Source organism: Athene cunicularia (genome assembly GCF_003259725.1).
Source record: "Athene cunicularia isolate RWA chromosome 15 unlocalized genomic scaffold, athCun1 chr15_part1, whole genome shotgun sequence".
NCBI lineage: Eukaryota > Metazoa > Chordata > Aves > Strigiformes > Strigidae > Athene > Athene cunicularia.
This window is the reverse complement of record NW_020799121.1, coordinates 5,749,104-5,768,758: the sequence shown is the minus strand read 5'-3', so window position 1 is coordinate 5,768,758 and position 19,655 is coordinate 5,749,104. Positions and strand designations below refer to the sequence as shown.

Below are 19,655 nucleotides of genomic sequence, written 5' to 3'. Positions count from 1 at the left end.
GGGGGGGGGGGGGGGCACCGGCCTTCCAGGCCCTGCGGGTCCCCTCTGCCCCCCGGCTTGCGGGCGCTGCCAGGGGCGGCGGGGGCCGGGCTCCGCTCGGGGCCGGGCCGTGAGCGCTGCCCGAGAGCCTCGGCAGCGCTGGGACCAGTGCTCCCAGTAAGGGCGGCCTTTGGAGACACGCACGGGTACGCAGAGACCGGATCCTCGCCTGATCGCAGCCTGAGGCCCCGCTCCCTGATACTCACGAATTTATGTAGCCCATTTGTTCAGAGTTTTGGATTCTTTCACATGCCGTGAGGTAATTAAGCCCACATAGGTCTTTATGCTTAGTAACAACACCAAAATCCGCCTGCACGGCTCTTTCAGCCTTGTGCAAATGAGTTACCAAGAGATGCCTGTGTGCAGCATTGTAGCACCCCATTGTATGTGCTGATGCTACAGCCTCTCATGCTGAGAGGCTGTTCTGCCTCCCCGAAGACAATTATTGAAGTATGAAACTGGTGCCTCAGCACCAGGGAAATGATCGCAGTTGGAAACTGGAAAAAAATGTTTTAGCTCTTGCCCACCAGTGTAAAAAAGGAAATATTGGGTAAGTTAAATTGCCAGCTGTATAGGTTGAGCAGGGGCTAAAGTCCCCTTGTGCTCTCATGTGAAATGCAGTTTGAAAGAAGAACTGTAACTGCAGTCGGCTAATCTGTGAGCTTGCCATACCAGGCACATGGAAGGAGAAAAAGGTTTGCCTTTTTTATCTACCATTAATTCTGTCTGTTGATGAGCACTGTGGAGCAACAGATACAATTAAAAGTTACCTGAAAATAGATGTTAAGATCAAAATGAGTCTTGTCAAACAAAGAGTAAAAATCTTACTGTGTGGCAGTCTGCCAGTGTACTACCAGTCTAAAAATTTGATTTCATGGCCTAGAAGTAGTTTTGTTGTTCAGCAAGTCCTCCTGTAGCCTTCAGCCCAGGTGAGGATCTTGTGCCAGGAAGAATGGAACTGCTTTATAGATCTTCAGTAAATTTGGAAAAGGATTATTGGCAGCAATCACATTTTACATGTTCAAAGGATTTAAAACAAAATACAAGTCTCTGGGAATTTGTTGTATTCAAGCAATGTCTGGATGGCACAGAGGTTCACAGTAAAAATTATAACTGTCAGAGAACTGGGTACCTGGTTTCATTTAATTCCTACTGAGCATTGTGCATTGGAACAGAAGCTGAAGTAAAGAAGCCTAGGTTGTTAAAAATGCATGAAAATGAATGGAGAATTTTTTCCTATTAAATGGATTATTGGCAATGGATGTGAAATTTTTTTCTTAGTGGCTACTGAAATAAGTGCTGATAAAAGTTTTGTTTTCTGTATTGCTGCAAAAATTGCAATGCTCTATGATGCCAAACCCTGTGCAGTCAGTCTGTCATGAAGAACAAAAACTTAAGTGGTTCCTCTTAGCACAAGGAGCTGTATTTGTTTCAGCTTCTTCTAAAAAAAATCTCTTAAATGGAATAGCAGGCAACTTCTCCACTTTTCTTGTAGGTGGGGAACTACTTGCGTATGTTCCGGGGTTCCCTGTACAAGAGATATCCCTCACTCTGGAGGCGATTAGCCACAGTGGAAGAAAGGAAGAAGATAGTGGCCTCTTCACATGGTGAGAAAATGAGCAAGCATTCCCAGTAATGTTTATCTGAAATCTTGTCTTGAGAAAAACTGTCTCTGGCAAGCTTGTGCACCTTTACGGTTTGTATGACTTGGATTGTCCCAGTGATGGAGCGCTCTGCAGTGGTAGCACCAGTAGCTCCTGGTTCAGCCTAGCAGCAAACATCAGCTGATCAACAGTGTCCTAAAATCAAAACATCCATCATGGCTTTTCTGGGGTTAGCTGCTTTCATCCTAAAGCAAAAGCCACATCTCAAAATCAATACCGTATTCCAGAAGAGACTTTTATAGACAAAGAGGGACATTTTTGTCTCTCTTGTCAAATAGATGCCCCATTAAAAATGGTTGTCTTTGCTTAACTCTGCTTCTTGTAGGGACTGAATGTTTCTGCCTGCCAGAATTTGTTCTGGTGTGTTGCCACTGATGTGACTACTGCAGTAAGAATATAGCTGCCATGGTATTATTTTTGTGGGAGACTAATAACAAGCAGTTAAATTTCTTAGCAGTATGACTTGTATACTCTTTAGACTAAAGCATAATAAAAACAAATGGTTTATTCTGGACTTAGGTCTCCTTCCTTTGAGTATCCTGCTGACCTGTTGCTTTTTTTTCTTTTTCCCAACAGAAAATCAGCGGTCTCATAGTCCCAGAAGATGTAAGTCTTATCTGTGTGTTATTCTTAGCTGTGCTAGAGGAAGAATCTCCACTGTGACCTTTGGTTCTGTTACAATATATATTAATGTCTAATCCTCTTCCTCTGATCTCTCCCTGTGGTCGCCCTAATTGTGCATCCTGATCACATGCTCAACTCTCCTTTCTCAGAACCTTAGTGTGACTCTCAACTGCAGATGGTCTCTGTTACTCAATAAGAGCTGTCCTGAGGTTTCTCCCCCTTTCCTAAGTCTTATCAGCTTTTCTGTTGGTCATTGCCTCTCTGTTTCCAAGCTTTATGTCCTCTGAGGATTTATTGTTTTCTGGGCTTTTCCTCCCAGAAGGCTGTGGAAGAGACTTTTACATTTTGGCAGATGTAGGTGTGCAGAGCTAAACCATGTGGCAAAGGGCAACTCAGGGTAGGAAAGAGTTGTTTTTCTCTTCCTCTTCTGAATTAAAAGCACATTAGATTTAAAAATTAGCTAACAATTATGAGTATTTAAGGACTTCTTTTCTGAAATTTTGTTTTTGTAGCGTTCCTTTCCATCTTAAGTAAATTTGATAACAGAAATCACCAGAGTCTATAAGTTGCACCCTGGAAGAACGAGGTTCATCCAGTGGTAGGACCTGAGGGAAGCTCATGTCATTCTAACCCTCCCTGTGTCTTGACTCTTAGCCCAAATGAAAGACACTTTTAATAGAGTATGAACAGGATAGGTATACAAGGGAAAGAGAGATTGATGCCTTTTTTTGCTTTTGCTTTATCACTGTGGAACCATTTCAAGGTGTCATACTGCTTTTGTCTTTTGAGTTGTATTTCTTCTCTAGACTTTGTGGTGGGGATTGCCATGCATTAACTGAGACATTCCACCCCTGCTCCTAAGAAAGTCATATTTATTCCTGCTGTTTAGATGGGCGTCAAAACCAGGTTATATTTCTTTAGTGCCAGGCAATGTGGCTGGGTTTCTGGTCACTCCAGTGCAAGTAATCTACCCCAGTAGTAGAGCATCCTGGTGTGTGAGGGAGAGTAGAGGCTTCTGGCAGCTCAGAAATGATTGTAGAAAATTTTGTCATCCTAATTTATCCCATGTGTACAAAATGCCATGTCAAAACCTTTCTTGAAAATTAAATGTCTATGAGAAGATAAACAAAGCCCAGAGGACTCTTGGGGCACACATTCATACCACATAACCTGTTTTAGTCCCTCCTGCAGTGGCAAGGAGGGCTTTTCACTATGCGGCCTATTAATGCTCCAGTGCTCTGTGGTACTTTCCCATGTTAATTATTGGCATCTTTCCTGATAATAGATCATGGCTATACAACGTTAGCCACTAGCGTGACGCTGTTAAAGGCTTCTGAAGTGGAAGAGATCTTGGATGGGAATGATGAGAAGTATAAGGCAGTGTCTATCAGCACAGAACCTCCTACCTACCTCAGGTAACCAGCATCCATGAGGGCCAAGATCAGAGCAGAGCTGCTGGGGAGATGTCAGCTTGAGCAGGAAGCACAAGAAATTGCATAAACCCTGGCTGTTGTGCAGGGGAGTGTTGGCCAGTCTGTGCCAAGAGTTGTTTGCAGTGTTGGGCAAATGAAGATCTCCAGAGCGTAAGGATTGTGTTACTGCCCACATACAACAGGAAGAAAAACATAAGTGTTTGATGATACAGCTCTTTTTGCAATTGCTGCATTCCAGCTGTACCAGATGTTTTGCAGAACACACTCCCTGCACGTACTGCCTTCTGGAGACCTTGTGTTTCTCAGCAGTCCTTTTATAAAGTATAGATAGAAAATCCAAATATGAACCTGGTATTTATAACGGTGCACCTGGCTTCATATCTAATGAACAATTGTGAGCTGGAGAATGGGCATCCCAGAGGCTAGTGTGGAACATGAGTTCTCAGTAGGACAATATTGTTGAGGGTTCCAGAAGAAAATAGGAGGAGCTCATAATGGGACTTAAAGTTTAAAATTCTGTTGCCTTTTTAGTAGCAGCACTCAGGATCTGGAGTTTAACATACAGTCTCCTTCTTCAGAGAACAGAAGGCAAAGAGGAACAACCAGTGGGTGCCAACCCTGCCCAACAGCTCTCACCACCTGGATGCAGTGCCATGCTCAACAACAATTAACAGAAATCGCATGGGCAGGGATAAGAAGAGGACATTCCCTCTGTGGTAAGACAGCTTCCTGCTTCTGCAAAGTGGAAACAGTTGCCAAAATGACATGCTGCCAGGGTAGGGCTGATCAGTTAATGTTATGTGATTCATCTCTGACAAAAGACATACAGGTCGCTAATGTGGAGGTTCTTAGTTAAACTGTATGTCTTGAGGCTCTTCCTTAGAGCAGCCAGCCATGGCTCAGAGAGGAGGCTTTCCTTTTGTCAGGAAAATGGTTCATTCTTTTCCTGATGAGTTCCTTCTACTTTCTGCTGATTTGCTGAGCAGATGTCATTTGAGGAGCCTGCAAACCCTCTCTGTGAAGGACGGGCTGCCCCTCACTGATGTATTCCAGTAACTTTGATCTAATTTCTTCAGTGGAAAATGCTACTGTGACTTGTGACTAACTTTTATTTTTCATTATAATAGTTGAGGAAAACAAGCTAATTGTAATCCTGGAAAGCTTCCCTGTTTTATTTGCAGAAATGTATTATGATAGGTATAATAAAAGGTGATAAACGTATTGGTTGCCATAGCCCTGTAAGCTTGCATTGAGGAGTCTGTCTAAAGACTGATGGGGGAGATGGAGTGTGGGGATTGCTTCCAACAAACCTTGCCTTCCCTCTATGGATGCCAGATGTGTCATGTGCTAGTTGCATATACTGTGGTGTTGCTCTTCGTATTAGCTTTGATGACCATGACCCAGCAGTGATCCATGAGAATGCGTCCCAGCCGGAGGTTCTGGTTCCAATCAGGCTTGATATGGAAATTGATGGGCAGAAACTCAGAGATGCATTTACGTGGAACATGAATGGTATGTAGGAAGGAGAGTTTCCCGAGGCTGAAGAGATACAGTTGTACCCATCACCAGATATGAAGAGGGAACAAGCATGAGTGTGCATGTCCTTGTCCCATATACACAAAGCTTTAAAGCTTTCCCGCTCTGGACTCTATTCAGCTCTTATGTCTCTTAGCGGGTGCTCTGCCACCTCCGTGGGTTGCAGTCATTCCTGGACACATGTAATCTGAAGCGTTTATCTGGCCTATTCTCCTGACCCAGTTCGTCAGCTCAGTGGTCTGAGACTATCTGTGAGCTGAGGTATCTCAAATACAAAACAGTTAATGTGTATGGCTCCTTTATCTGTGTGGATTATTAGACCATAGCTACGTTGTCTCCATGGAGCAAGTAAGAAGGCTGTGTGTCCCTGTGTCAGTGTGCACGTCCTTACAAACCTGATGCAAAACACCCTTATAAAAGCAAAAGGTGGTGCATTTGGAATTCCCTTTGTCACACTGTGTGTATTCTGGAAGTACAGACATTGATTTCTGAGAAACCTAACACTCTGTTCATTCTTGTTCTGTATCAGAAAAGCTAATGACCCCAGAAATGTTCTCTGAGATTCTTTGTGATGACCTGGATTTGAATCCTCTGACCTTTGTCCCTGCTATTGCCTCTGCCATCCGACAACAGATCGAGTCATACCCAACTGACAGTATCCTAGAAGATCAGTCAGACCAACGAGTTATTATTAAGGTAATACAGGAAGGCAGTAGAATGAGAGCTGAACCATTTGTGTCTCTCTGGTTATGTTATGGGGGAGTAGGAGTACAAAGACTTCCCTCAGCAAAAAGGAGTCTTTAATTCCAGTCTTGCTTCCAGATTGTGCTTTGTCCTTTGTATTGAGAATAGAACCAAGGTGGCAGATTAATGTGCTAGCCTCTGACATGATGAAATAGTTCATTTAAAGCATTGTCATGTTTGTTTGGAAGAACTGAACCTTGGTGAGCAGAGCTGAGTTGTCTTCATGTTATTGGAATTAGGAATTCAGGTTAAGGAGCTCTGCAGATGCAGGGAGCTAGGAGTTACTACTCTGCTTCTCTTCTCCAGCCTTTGCCTCCTCAGTTAAATTACCTTTGAGAAACTATTGTGAGAATGGAAACAAATGACCTGTTTCTTCCCTTGTCTCCAGCTAAACATCCATGTAGGGAACATCTCCCTTGTAGACCAGTTCGAGTGGGACATGTCGGAGAAGGAGAATTCACCAGAGAAGTTTGCCTTGAAGCTGTGCTCAGAGCTTGGCCTGGGTGGGGAGTTTGTCACTACTATTGCCTACAGCATCCGGGGACAGCTGAGTTGGCATCAGAAGACCTACGCCTTCAGGTACAGACCTGTCATCTTCCTCGTACAGCTGGGGGGGGTGTGCGTGTTCGTACATCATGGGCATTTGCATCAGTGAATCGTAGAACAGATGACTTGATGCAGAGAGTTTTGTTTGAAATTGGTCCTTACAGCTTGCACCGTTCTGTCCTACTCACAATTTTTTGTGCTTGTGCTCAAGTATCTTTTCCTGTTGGGTCTAATACATTTCAGGACCAAGTACTGAAATGTCAGCTTTTGCTGCGGAATGAAAGGCTGTTGTAATTAACAGTGACTGAATACCTGGTGTTTCCCTCTTCTAATGTATGCTCATGATGAGACCCAGACTCATTTTGGGTTTTTTGGCTTTGCCTGACTTGGGCCATCCACTGTCTCAAGCTTTGGTGTTTTGAACTAAGACTGATGGAAACTGTGGCTCTCTACTCTGGCTGACATTAAAGTTGGCTTGATCATAGGCTCTTCTCACAGCTGGAATGCAGCAGTGTCAGGTTGGATTAGTCAGTTTTGTAACTTGTCTCCTAACGATAATCATTTCCAGTTGTGCTGTGCAGTGTTCTGTAGTGAGTTACTGTACTAATGTTATCCTCAGCGTGTTGCTGAGTCTGCAGACTCCAAGTGTCCCTTAATGTGTGCTGTGAGGTTTTTTGACCTCGGGTCATGGCAACAGTTGAGGAAGTTTGAGAGTTCAGCAAATGACATATTTGCAGAGGTGAGGGAATGGCACTGCTGACACCAGTTTTGTAGAGGTCAGTTCAGGGAAGCAGGCTGACCTGCCTGGGCAGCAAAGGGAAAGATGCCCAGCCCTGTCCTACCTCATGGAGAGGGCAACGAGTAGTTGGTGTAGGGGTGAGCAAGGAGGAGCTGGAGGCTGCCATGAGCTCTGCTCCTTCTCCACCTGAAGGTTTTCTGTCTGGTCAACCTTCTGTGGAAAACAGGCACTGATCTGCTCTGAACCAATTGCTCTTACACTAGTCTCATTCTGCTTCCTCTGGAGGTTGTTTTTATCCTGAAAATCTTCTACAACAACTACTTGGTTCTAAAATGATCCCCAGAGTGGTTCATATTAGAAAATGGGAAGGAGCCCTTTCCCACACAGAACTTAAACTCTTCTACTGAAACTGTTAAGACTCTGTCCATCCTGCTGATGTCCCTTCTCCTCACATGGGTGGGGAGGTGACTTCTACCTTTCCATCCACAACAGCTGACTGGTATTTGCAGATCTAGCATGGGACCACATCCAGCTGAAGTAACAGAACAGTGGGTGTGCGTTCCTGAGAAATGATGGGAACTTGGAGGATGGTAGATGGGAATCCAATACCTGTAGTATTGCCTCTTCTTCCCTGCTGTGAGAGTGTTATGAGAGAAGAGAGCTTGCACCGTCTGCATTGTGGCCTGCAGTGGCAGAAAGTGAAAGTGTCCCTGCTGGTAGATGTAGTCCGTGAAGCCAGTGTGAAGTAGACTTTAGTCTGTCGTTTAAGCTAGCTATGGCAGGGAGTGAGTTCATTGCCACACAGTTTAGTGTTGCCTGAGCATTCCCAGGAGTTTGAGCTTTCCTCTTCATATCCTCCTTGAAGTAGAGAGGTAGCCCTGTTCACCCTATGCTGGCCAGGAAGCCCTCTTTTCTACTGATAGTTTATTTACCTTCCCAGTTAATTTACTTCAACAACTTTTTAGCATACTGCCTCCCAACCCACAGGGCATTGGTTCCTAACTCTTGTCACTTGGTGCATCAGAGGCAGGTGTTGTCCACATTTAGTGGACACTAAATGTTCTCCGTCCTTCATGTATTGCAGATATCAGAGTTAACACATTAATCTGTGCCTATGTTATCTGTCATGAGGGAGGTTCATTTCTCCCTTTGTTTTCTATCAGTCTCTGTAACATGCAGTGTGTCAGGTTTTAGTCAGTGCTGCCCAGGCTCTCTGCTATATCAATCCCAAATCTATGCTATTCTCCCTCAAAACATGTATCTGATTGTTGTTCCTAAAAAGTGCTTCCTTTTAGAGGTAGTTCAAACAGATAGATTTCAGGCCTTCTTTAGACTGTGGCAATATTGCAAGGGGGAGCATCAAAAACTAGGAAACCCCAACAGAACAAAGTATGTAGACATGAGCTATTCAGGGAGGAAAAGACATCTAATTTAAACCTTGTTTTGTGTCATAGTACAAACACATCCTCCTCTTCCCTTTTTTCTTCAAGCAAAGGAGTACTTTTGAAACCTTACAGTGATTAATGATATTTGGGTTCTGTGGCTGGTTAGCTCCTGAATTCCCAAACCACAGGAGCGGTGGTTGCGCCAGTCATTCTGCTGATGTAAGGAAAGGGTCTGTTTTAGATGTATCAAAAGAACCTTAATATCTCAAGGGACTGGAGGTTTGAGAAGTCATGTCCCTCTTAATCATCTGAGAGGGAGGTGAAACTGTCTTTTAGCTGATGAAAGCCAGGGCAGTTCTTTCAGCTGGCCTGCTCTGTGCAAAACAAGGAGAGCCTGAAAGCCCAGTGGGAAGGGCAGGACTGGAAGCAGGCAGGTGACTGCTGCTTACGGGATCTTTAGGGGATGGTGTGCTGCCATGTTTCCTGCCTTGGTACCTAGTGTCTGTAGTGGCAGCACACAGCACTTCACAGCCAGAGTTTTGCCTTCAAGACCCGAGTGGTGGCACAGGTTCTCTCTCACACCAAACCTACATGCCTGAGGAGTCACCTTTTCCAAAAGACAACGTTTCCTTGCCCCGTTGGTGTGCCTGTGACACTACTGCCAGGGGCCTGTGCCCTAGCAGAGGGAGTGTCCTGCTCTACTGGGAATCCTGCAGCTGACAGCGCCTTTCGGTTGTTGTGCCAGCAGCACTGACCTCTTCATCAGAAAATAACAAGGGAGGAGGAACTGTCTGACTTTGGAGGTTGGGAGATGAGGATTTTTTCAGTTTATCTCTTGATTCTTTGCTAAAGAAGTATGGTATCTGAGTTGGCTTGTAATGAAGTTACACATAGGAGGTTGCCTTTCCAATTCTCACTTAATTCTAGTGGGTGGTCAGTGTTAAGCATAATAAATGAGGCACAGACCATGCTATCGAGTCAGAAAAGCCAATTAAGATCTAGTGCTTAGCCTGGAATGTGTAGCAGTCTGGGGCTAAGATGAAATTCCTGGGTTTGAGTGTTTCTTAGTGGACGTCAGCAGTACTGAAAGTAGATTTGATTAAAGCTTCCTCCCAGGATCAGATACCAAAGGCTTTGGATTAATTTGTCATTGTAGCATTACTTTGAAGCGTTGTTATTCTAGACTAATAGCTTTGCAGATGTTGCCTGTTCCTGTGGTGATGAGGATTCGAGTTCCTTCCTGGGGGAATGAGAGGGCTGCCCATGAGCACTGAAATCCTCTGCATGGAGGCATGTCCCTAGGGAGGGGGCCAGATGTGTGTGCACACCTGCCCGAAGGCTCCTCTTGCACACACACTTTGTGCAGCCACTTCATAGAATTCAAAGCAAACATTTACATTCTGAGGCTCCTCTATATTTATGCTGGGCTTCCGCTCCACTGTCAACATTTGGGAAGCTACTCCTGGTCAGTTCCTGTTGACTTTTACTGAAAAGTGGCTAGTGAAACAGTAAATATTTTTGTGCATATGATAATACAGCTGGTCAGGGCAGAGAGATCTCTGAGGAGCAGATCTTGTGATCTGGAACAGAGTCTCGTCTTTCAGTGCTTGTGCAGGCAGTAGCCATAGCTGCTGGTTGCAACAGCAGGTCCTAAAAGACTTTCCTAAACTGTCTTTCCATGGCAGTTGGGAGAACAATGCTCATTCCACTGTCAGGCTCCCAGAAAATCAGACTTTTGCCAGAGAAGAGCTGTCAGAGGTGTGCTAGGCAAACTGCAGCTAGGAAGTCAGTTGCAGAACTAGACTGCAAAGCTAGACAAAGAGCCCTGTTAACAGTCCCTGCTCAGCTGCTGTGCCAGGAGAAGTGCTCCCAGCACTAATAAACTGGTATGAACTTTCCCTGGGCTTACTGTCAGCCAGGTACATAATGGCCCTTGTGGGAGAGAACCATGTCATCCACAGTTGATTTGACAAACCCCTCTCTGGTGGTGAAAGGAGACGGTAATAGTCAGCTCCTCGCGTGCTTTGGGAACCAGGCTGTGTGAAGCAAGGCTAAGACTGAATGCTTAAGACTGAGACACTGTAAATGATGCTCTGTTGTCCTTGTGTCTTGCATCTGGGCTGGTAACCCAGAGGAGTGCTCTGGGACCGCTGATGGATGTTGCTTTGTTGCCTTCTTCCCTGCTGTGCAGCGAGAACCCTTTGCCGACGGTGGAAATTGCCATTCGCAACACGGGCGATGCTGACCAGTGGTGCCCTCTCCTGGAAACCCTCACAGATGCCGAGATGGAGAAGAAGATCAGAGATCAGGACAGAAATACAAGGTGCTGCCACTGGTTCAGACACTTCTCCTCCTGGCCTGTCTCTAAGACAGAACTTAAAAGCTTTGATGTTTGTCTTTCTCTGCTGAGAGCCAACTGGCAGGATTTCACGCTTGCACACCACAACAGAAACTCATATCCCTTTAGCTTCAGGATATTAAACTGTTAGCACCTTGCTGCAAAAACATTTAAATCTCTCACCATCTCCTGCTTGAAGCAAAGTTTCCTTTTTGGTTTTTTTTTTTTTCTTGAGCTCTCAGTTTGTGCAGGGGGAATCTGTTTCTATAAGAAGGCATTCATCAAAAATATTGGTGTTTCACGCACTGTCATGCTACCTAGAATTCTGCCACAAGGTTTCTTTTTAGGAAGTGTAAAGTGCTGGTTGATGTAGGAGTGAGCAAGCTCCCAGCCCCAGCCTGACGATGCCAGCATGGGAGCACTGCTGTGATTCCAGGAGCTCTGCGTACCAGAGACCTGCTAAGTGATGTTTGACAAGCAGTTGAGAGCACTTGCTCCTACTTGGCGACATTGCTCCTGGCAGATAAAAATGAACTTCTAGAATGTCTCCAAAAGATACATTGTGGGAACAGTAGATAATGCTGGCTCAGCTCTTTACCAGGATTTTTTTTTTACTGGTGATCAACAGATTCATAATTATTTTCCTTCTCTGCTATGGCTGAATAGTTTTCAGCAGGGATCAGTTCAATCCAAGTTTGTGAGCAAAAGTGCCCTAAAAGCTGTTACTGAGACTAGTGTCTTAGCCTTATCAACAGGTGACCAAAGAAGTCTGTGTAGGGAATAAACCTGTCTGCAGCATTCACAAGGCTGCAGCAGCTTCCCCAAAAGTGTTGGCTTTAGTAAGATTTCACATGACTGAACCACAGCACTCACTGTACCTCTTTCTCTCTCTCCTAGGCGCATGAGACGTTTGGCCAACACTGCTCCAGCCTGGTAATCTTCCTGTTGTGACACTGGTGCTCTTCCTACAGACTTTATCCCTACTCCTCTCCCCACATGGATCTAGGATTGGCAGGGGTCTTTCTGTCCCTGAAGGGGACACACATTCCACTTGCCAAGAGTTCCCAGTACTGCTGACTTCTGCCCCCATCCCTTCCACCTAAATGCCACGTAGCAAGAATGCTGCGCTAGCACGTGATCTAGCTGAGACCTGTGGCAGCTGTTGAAGCCCTTATATACCTGTGTGTGGACAGTGTAAAGATTTTTTTTTTTTGTATAGGTGCAACATGCACTATTAGGACAACTTTTTAAATAAAAGGAATGCATACTACTTGAGTTCAGTAAGTTTGAATGAATAGTGTATCACCTCACCATGTGGTATTCTGGTGACTGAATAGTCCTGGGGCCTGATACTAATGGTTTTGGGTAGAATGCTGAACAGTCACATGCAGTCAGTTTCCCTAAAGCATGGTGGAAACTGCTTTCCTTCAACAGATAAAACAGCCCAAAACCTTTTGCTGCAAGAGAAAGTGAGAATGAAAAAAAATTAGAAGAAAATGACTCTAAAGGGACTGGTCTGCTTGCACACTTGGTGTAGTCTGTAATGAACTCAGGGAGGTGTTTGGCTGATGCCTCAACAAGGGTAGAACAGTTTAAATGAAGTCATAAACTTAACATTCCTGTCTGTCAGCTGTCAACCTGCTGCATGCTGAACCCTTTTTTCTGGGAAGATTGCATCTGGAAAAACAGCAGCATCTCTGAACTGGTACAAAAGTTGAAGCCTGCAGCTTTACTTCAGCAGGGGCCTTTACTGTGGTCACTGTCAGCACCCACAGCTGCCAGGTCCAGTGCACAGAGCACCCAAAGTAAGGTGGGTGTCTTAAATACCCTTAGCACTGCACTGTCAGAATTTACAACCTTAGAAACAACCTGTCTTTCCCTGGGGAGTTTAAAAACAGAAAATCCATTGAAGTGAGATTTAAAAAAAAAATTAAAAAATCAAGCTTGCTTAAAAACCTAATTACAATCTACCTTGCTGTTGAGGTACACCAGCTCTTTGATAGAGTTCCGACCATTCCCTGCCAGAACTGACGAGTGTTGCAAGCAGGGCAGATTTTGCTGGCAGCCTGACAGTATGTTCAGGCCTTTATCATAAAGCCAATAGGTTTTACAGTCCTTGCTGATCCACCCACACTGCTAGCACAGTCAAAAAAACACTTTCCAGCCTTAATTTATCATGTTTAGACTTGAGTAATAACAGAGCCAGTTCTGATTCCTGGGTGGGAAGGAACTTTTTCCAGATGTTTGTCTGTATAAACCAAAAACTTGCAATTTAGCAGTATTATTATTAGAGTCTTAATCTGAGGCTCCTGTGCCAGAGTGGTACTCTATCCATTATTCCTTATTAGAGAGGTTGAAGGGTTATTTTGGCAAGCCAGACAAAACCTGGGATTCCTGCTGCATCTTAGCCTCCCATGTAGAACATAGATTTTTGCCTCATGAACATAGGAACTCCCAACTCTTCCTGAGAACACTTCAGCCTCTCTTTGTTATGATCAGGTACTTCTGCAAGCAGCTTCTCCAGGGAATTCAACCAAAACAAGCACAAAACTGTTGTAGCCTTAAACTGGCATCTGTGGTGCAATCTTTGAATTGCTGTGAAGCTTGTGTTTACCTAATCCCAAAGTTCACAACAAGGTATGGGCACGCAAGGACCGCAGGCTCTGTAGCTGGTTTACAAGCACCTCCTCTGCTTCTCAAGCCCTAGAGAGCTACAGCCTCTGGAATTGTCCCTCCAGGCAGCCAGGAGCAAGGTAGGACAGTCTAGGGGGGCAAGTCCCAGAAAGACTGCAGCCAGCTTTCTCTATGTATTAGGACTACTAGGGAACAGCTGGGAGCAGCTTCCTTGCTCTATAATCACAACTCCTTAGCTTAATCTAGTATTCCAGCTAAAGTGTAGCTCAGCTTTTGCATTTCAAAGTCACATTTCAGAAGCAATTTGAAACAGAATGTCTGCAGCCTTTAAAGGGAACTCCCAGGGACACCAGCTCCATGTTACTGGGTCATGAGCAAAGCACACAGCAAGTACCTTTTGGGTCTGAGGCTGCTTAGCCCTTGGTACCACTGTGTCTTCTAGAACAAGATTACCATCTGTACAGGTCTTTCATCCTTCCTAGAAGGAAACAAGTGCAACAAAATAGCTTGTTCAAACTAAGTCTGTTTTTTTTCATAGCAAAAAAAAAAAAAAAAGGGGTTTTCATGGGAACCCCTCAAGGAAGCCTACATGGGAGGCAGGAGTGGGGGGCTGTGGTTCAATCTTCCGTTGCCACAAGGCTTCTGTATCATTTTTAATTGGATGCTGGTTACTCACATTTCTCTTAGTTTTAGTGGTGGTTTGCAAGCTTGTCTAGCTGAGCAGACAGCAACATTACCAAACAAGCTATTCTAAGACACACTGTTTGCAAATTTACTCCCAAGGCTTTGGGGTCTGGTATAAGCACAGGTGTGTACTGCATTTAGCAAGAATGACTAAATCCATTTAGTACAGCTGCTCAAGGCAGGGACTAGCTTGTTTAGTTTTCCCCTAAAATTCAGATGTTTCAGTTTTGGAACTAAAAAATTCAGCAAGAGTGGATTTACACTGTGTAGACAGCCTTTATTACTAGGGTCAAGTGCTACTTCCAGTCACTGCCTGGATCAAGCATCCAGCTCTGTCTCCTGTCCTTTCCCAGGCACCCCTTTCTCCAACTAGACATCCCCACACCCTTCCTCATGCTTTGCAGTCCTGCTGACAGAGGAGGGGAAGACATCTTCCAGATAGCTTGAAGTTTGGTTTGACCACCAAAAAAAGAGCCCAAGCATACAGCCTGGCAGTTCTGAGCAAAGTCCTGATGAGTACTGGTGAACTGCTGCATCTGCCCCCAGCAGAAACAGACACACAACTGAAAAATAAAGACTTTAATGTAAAGACTCTTTGGAAACAACAACCAAAAAAAGAGGGGGAGACTCAGAGGGAAGGGAGAGGCTGAGCTGAATTCTACTACGGTAGAGTAGGGAGTACTACTTCACTGAAAGCCCACAAAGAGGTCTCACAACAGTGAGAGCCAGGAGCACTAGTCTTTGTACAGAGGGCAAGCGTGACCTGGCACACAGCAAGCCATTAACATGAAGAGAAAGAGTAACTGGTTTAACACCCCGTTTGATACTTATTCCCCACTGGGTAACTAAGGAGACATCACAACTTCCAGTCCCTGTCCCTAGAACACCTCTGGGAGCATTCAGCAGTTCTTAAGTGCAAAGCTCTGTGGAACCACCTGGTACAAGGGGAAGATGGGTTACCCATACAAACAGTGAAACATTACACATCAGAATGGCAACTGGTGTTATTCCAGTCGGATCTCGGCCACAGCGTTAAGTCCAGCCGGAAGAGAGGAATCTGGCCACATGGAGAAGTCCCCTGTGTTATTGTGGATGCTGCTGCTGGTTCTGGTCTTGGTCTCTAGGTTGGTTTTCTGGATGATCTTCAGGGAGAGGGTTATAGTTGGGATCCTCTTCAGGTGTGTCAAATACCATCTTCCTGGCAAAGAACATGCCCATCCCACCAGGCAGGCAGGTTAGGGAAGTGAGCCGAGGACCAAACCCCCGGCCCTCCTAGGCACATCCTAGCCCTCCGCAGGGCCTAGCCGCCCGCCACAGCCACCTGCCAACTGCACCAGCATCAACTGCTCTTTTGCTCAGGTCAATAGGTAACAATGACCATACCTGCTTCCTTGATCTCTAGGTCAACTTTGAACCTCAGCATGAAGCAGAACATATCCTGCTTTCTTAAACTACAGAAACATGTCAGAAAAAAAAAATAAAATCTTACCTGCATCTAGCACTTCCACAAGCAGCAAGAACACTTCAGTTCAACTAGCAAAGCTTAAGGTACCAGCAACTGCTTTATGGACCCTGTGTACATACATATATAATGTGCAAAGCACCAGTGCTTTCTGTAGCAGAGGCATAAACTGTCAAACTGAGGTGCTATCAGCATGCAACGACGTCCTGTGGTCACCCCACGCTGTCACAGACTACAGTTTGCTATAAAAGTGACCCAGGTTGGGAAGTAACACAGCAAAGCCCAGAAAGAATCATCTTTACTTACAGGAAGCCAGGGGTTAACAGCAACTTCTTTCCTCCAGGCTGGTTGGGAAAAACATCTTCTAAGAAATAATAGATGTGTCCCACTGCAATCCCTGGGGAGAGATGTCACCAAGGTCAGGCCCAGCTGTAACTCCTTTGCCAGCTGAACCAGAGCTGCTGGGAGCTTAAGAAGGATGAAGCTCCAAGAATCCCTCAGCTGGGTACCCACAGGACAGCTCCCACCAAAGCCACCTGTGCTGCAGTGCCAGAGGGCCAGCCTGTCTGCTGTGGTCCGTGCACAAGCAGGCAGGGAGCCCGTCAGTCTGAAGGCAGCACTGGGCACCCAGCAGACCAGATGCAGCACAAGTGTCAGGCAGAGCTCACCATATCCAACCTCTGCCCCTGGGGAAGACACAGCCAGATGCAGGTCACAAGCAAGAGCTCAGGCACGAGGCTGTCCACCCAGCAGCCTCAGCCAGCTCACTTTAGGAAACCCATCATCTTAAATAAGATGAAACCAAGAGACAGTGCTAGTGCCCCAGTAGCATCTATGAGAACTGAGAGCACTGTGGCTGCAAAGAGCCCTCGTTCCCAGCACCTGCCAGCTTTGACTTACCCAGTAAGTCGATGATGATGGAGTTGCCAAGGAGCAGAGAGAATCCCATCAGGACCCAAGGCAAGAAGGGGGCTTGGAAGTTAAGAAGCCCAAAGAAGTTCATGCGGATATAAGGGTTCCTGCGACTCCACACGTACACCAGCATGATGGTGAAAGCCTGGCCCAGGAAAAACAGGCTGGCAAAGAGTCCAAATAGCTAAGAACTACTGAGTCAAGGAAAAACCTACCCACCCTGTGCACCACATCCAGGCAGCACAGGGTGACTTGTGACTAGGAAACCCAGAGCTACAGACAGCTGATCATAGTGTGCAAGACATTGCCCGTGCCACAAAATCTTTCTCGGGCTGGCTGAGATGTACAGATCCCCTTCCAACACACTGCATTTCCTTCCCTGCCACCCCAGAACAAGTGGAGTGGCACATACAGATCACTCCTTAAGCTACTTTCTACAGCCATCAAAGACTGGGGAGCTCATATAATCACCTCTACAAAGTGTCAATCAAAAATTACCTTCAGAGAAGGGCCTTCACATTGTTACAGCACTTATGAGCTAGTTTTTAATACATGCCACACATCCCATGGAGACTGACTAACCAAACACCCAAGGATGTCTAACAACCACAAGAGCTCACATAGCTTCATGCAGAGCACCATGGGGAGAGCGATGCTCTCAACCAGCTGCATAAAACAGCAGCAAGACATTCAGAACAGGTATTATGCTTGGGAGGGAGATATTTCTCCCCACCCAGACCATTTTGTCCTACAGTAAAAGAACTTCTAAGATGTGTGACAGTATCTCCAGCCCCTGACAGGTCACAAGGACAGAATGCTGGGCTCACACTACCTGATGTGCTGACAGGCACCCCACTCTTTGTCTTTATGGCTCTGCATTCTTCCCTTCAGCTGCAGCTTGGTTTTCTGAGCCACCCTCATGCCAATCGTAGCAGTGCTCCACCCACCATCGCCCTGCGGCAGCTGGACGGCTTCTCACAGAGCGTAACAAGGGGCTTCCTCTGAGGCTGGCCTTCCTCAGCACACTGCCACACATCCTCTTCTGGGATCAGGCAGCCCATCCCCTTGCCAGGTGCGTCATCACTTCTGCAGACACCAACACAAGTACTGGCAGCTCTTCCTGTATTTTGCTTCTGTTCTAAGCATACTGGGTGAAGCACAGGCCAGGCAACAAGGGTGGTCAAGGCGAGAAGCACAAGCTGTCCCAAACCGCCAGAAGTTACTCCACATGCTCAGCAGAGCTCTCCCAAGCCTCAGGGCTCTCTGCCCCATGGCACTGGGAAGGTTCACAACCCATCTGTCTTGGTCACCAGACAGGTACCTGCTACAGGCCACAAAACACAGGATACAGAGAGCTAGCAGAGAAGCCCCACACTACCCACAGCATCTCAGAAGACACTGAAGAGCCTTAACCAACTTAAAAGGATACCGTCATGAGAAACCCTCCGAAGAGGAACATGAAGACAAAGTCAGCTGTCCTTCCACGGAAGGAACCTTCTTCTAGCATGCGGCAGTACCTGTACCTGAGAGCAGGTGAGAAGGGAGGAGTTGCAGTATAGGAAATTAACAGCTGGCCACCCTGCGTCCCCACAGCATGACTTTATGGTGAATAAGCCAGCTGCAAGCTGTTTCAGCACTGGAAGCTGGCAGCCAGGTGTCCAAACCCCAGAGCAGAACAGTGTAAACTTCACCTTACACCACTGACCCCAGGGAAAGACAGAGGCATCTGCTGTGCTCCAGCCAGAGCTCACCCCAGGAATGGGCACTGCTCTCCAGCATGAGATACAGTAGCATTGCCAGCTTCTTTGGCCTTTTGGTAGGGGCTGCCCTGCAGCAATCAGAGATTGAGGTGCAGAAGGTGGCCACATTTGTCAGGGGAATGGCTTCAATTCAGACCCGAAGAGCCAAGGGAAGAATCCATAGCCCTAGACTGCCTGGGGAGGAAAATGGATGGGGGGAATCGTGACTAAGCCATAACAGGAGCAGAGAGCTTCACTGAGACCAAAGGATACAGAAATATCATGTTGAAAAAGAAACTGAATCCCAGGGGCCCAAAAAAGAGGAAGTTGGTGATCAGCCTCCATATCTGAAAGAGAAGAAGAGAGAGAAAAGGAAGTGGACAGACAGGTCTCTCCCCATCACCTGTACAGCAGCCCATCACCCTATCCACTGAAGACACCCAGTCATGCACCTGTCTACTCAGAACTAACCCAGGACACCAGACAGCCACACCACCTTCACATGGGACCTCCCTTCATTGCCCCCACCAGAGTCCTCTGCCCTTCCGGGTGTGGGAAAGACGATGTCTGTATTTTTCTGGAAGGGATGAACAGCCACAATTCAGCACCCAGAGCCAAAGTAAATCACTGGTTGTGCTCTACCATAAAGCCTTCCCCACCCAGCCTGACATCCGATGGCCAAACATCTCTGTGTCAGAGAAAAGGAAGAGGCAGGTTTTGAGTAAAGGAAAAAAGGAAATGCGAAGATGGTGTATGGCAGGGAAAGGCTGGAAGAAGTTATCTCCATCCAGGCATCTGTGACAAGAGGGGACACTGTGCTGGCAACCAGCTCCCGCCAGTCAGCGAACACTGGAGTAGTGGGAACCCCCTGGGATCATACACGGCTCCCTGACCGCCCTGCGGAGCTGGACTCCCAGGGCCCAGCCTGCCACACCCACCCCTTACTGGGAAGGGGCAAGAGGGACCCCGAAGTCCGGGCAAGGCCTCACCTGGAACTTCCTGAAGATGAGGTCGGGGTTGAAGTACAGCTGGAAGGGGGTGATGAACTCCAGCTGCTGTGAGAGACAGGCAGAGCAGCTGCCACGCGCTGCCGGGCACCCCCTGCCCTCAGCCAGCCCCTGGCTCCCCCACCACGGCACCCCCTCAGGGACCCTGACCTGGGGAGAGAGGAGAGAA

At 46.5% G+C, this 19,655-nt stretch overlaps 2 protein-coding genes across 2 annotated transcripts in view; one reads left to right on the top strand and one right to left on the bottom strand.

Annotated features, from left to right (window-relative positions):
* The first annotated feature begins 1,538 nt into the window (after window positions 1–1,538).
* On the top strand, window positions 1,539–12,323 carry SMARCB1 (SWI/SNF related, matrix associated, actin dependent regulator of chromatin, subfamily b, member 1). The gene is made up of 9 exons (XM_026859645.1): window positions 1,539–1,646; window positions 2,280–2,309; window positions 3,613–3,742; window positions 4,339–4,476; window positions 5,145–5,272; window positions 5,826–5,992; window positions 6,429–6,619; window positions 10,902–11,033; window positions 11,946–12,323. Exons 1-9 carry the CDS (start codon window positions 1,553–1,555, stop codon window positions 11,983–11,985), a joined length of 1,050 nt encoding a protein of 349 aa, XP_026715446.1. The 5' UTR covers window positions 1,539–1,552; the 3' UTR covers window positions 11,986–12,323.
* A 2,607-nt stretch (window positions 12,324–14,930) lies between these two features.
* Window positions 14,931–19,655, bottom strand: part of LOC113486209 (derlin-2-like) — a 5,213-nt gene continuing 488 nt past the window's right edge. Inside the window, exons 2-8 of the mRNA XM_026859938.1 lie at window positions 19,469–19,636; window positions 18,753–18,826; window positions 18,170–18,263; window positions 16,729–16,924; window positions 16,135–16,225; window positions 15,750–15,817; window positions 14,931–15,564 (exon numbers count right to left, since the gene is read on the bottom strand). Of these exons, the coding sequence (XP_026715739.1) occupies window positions 15,371–15,564; window positions 15,750–15,817; window positions 16,135–16,225; window positions 16,729–16,924; window positions 18,170–18,263; window positions 18,753–18,826; window positions 19,469–19,636 (885 nt within the window). The 3' untranslated portion in view covers window positions 14,931–15,370. The remainder of the gene's footprint in view (window positions 15,565–15,749; window positions 15,818–16,134; window positions 16,226–16,728; window positions 16,925–18,169; window positions 18,264–18,752; window positions 18,827–19,468; window positions 19,637–19,655) is intronic.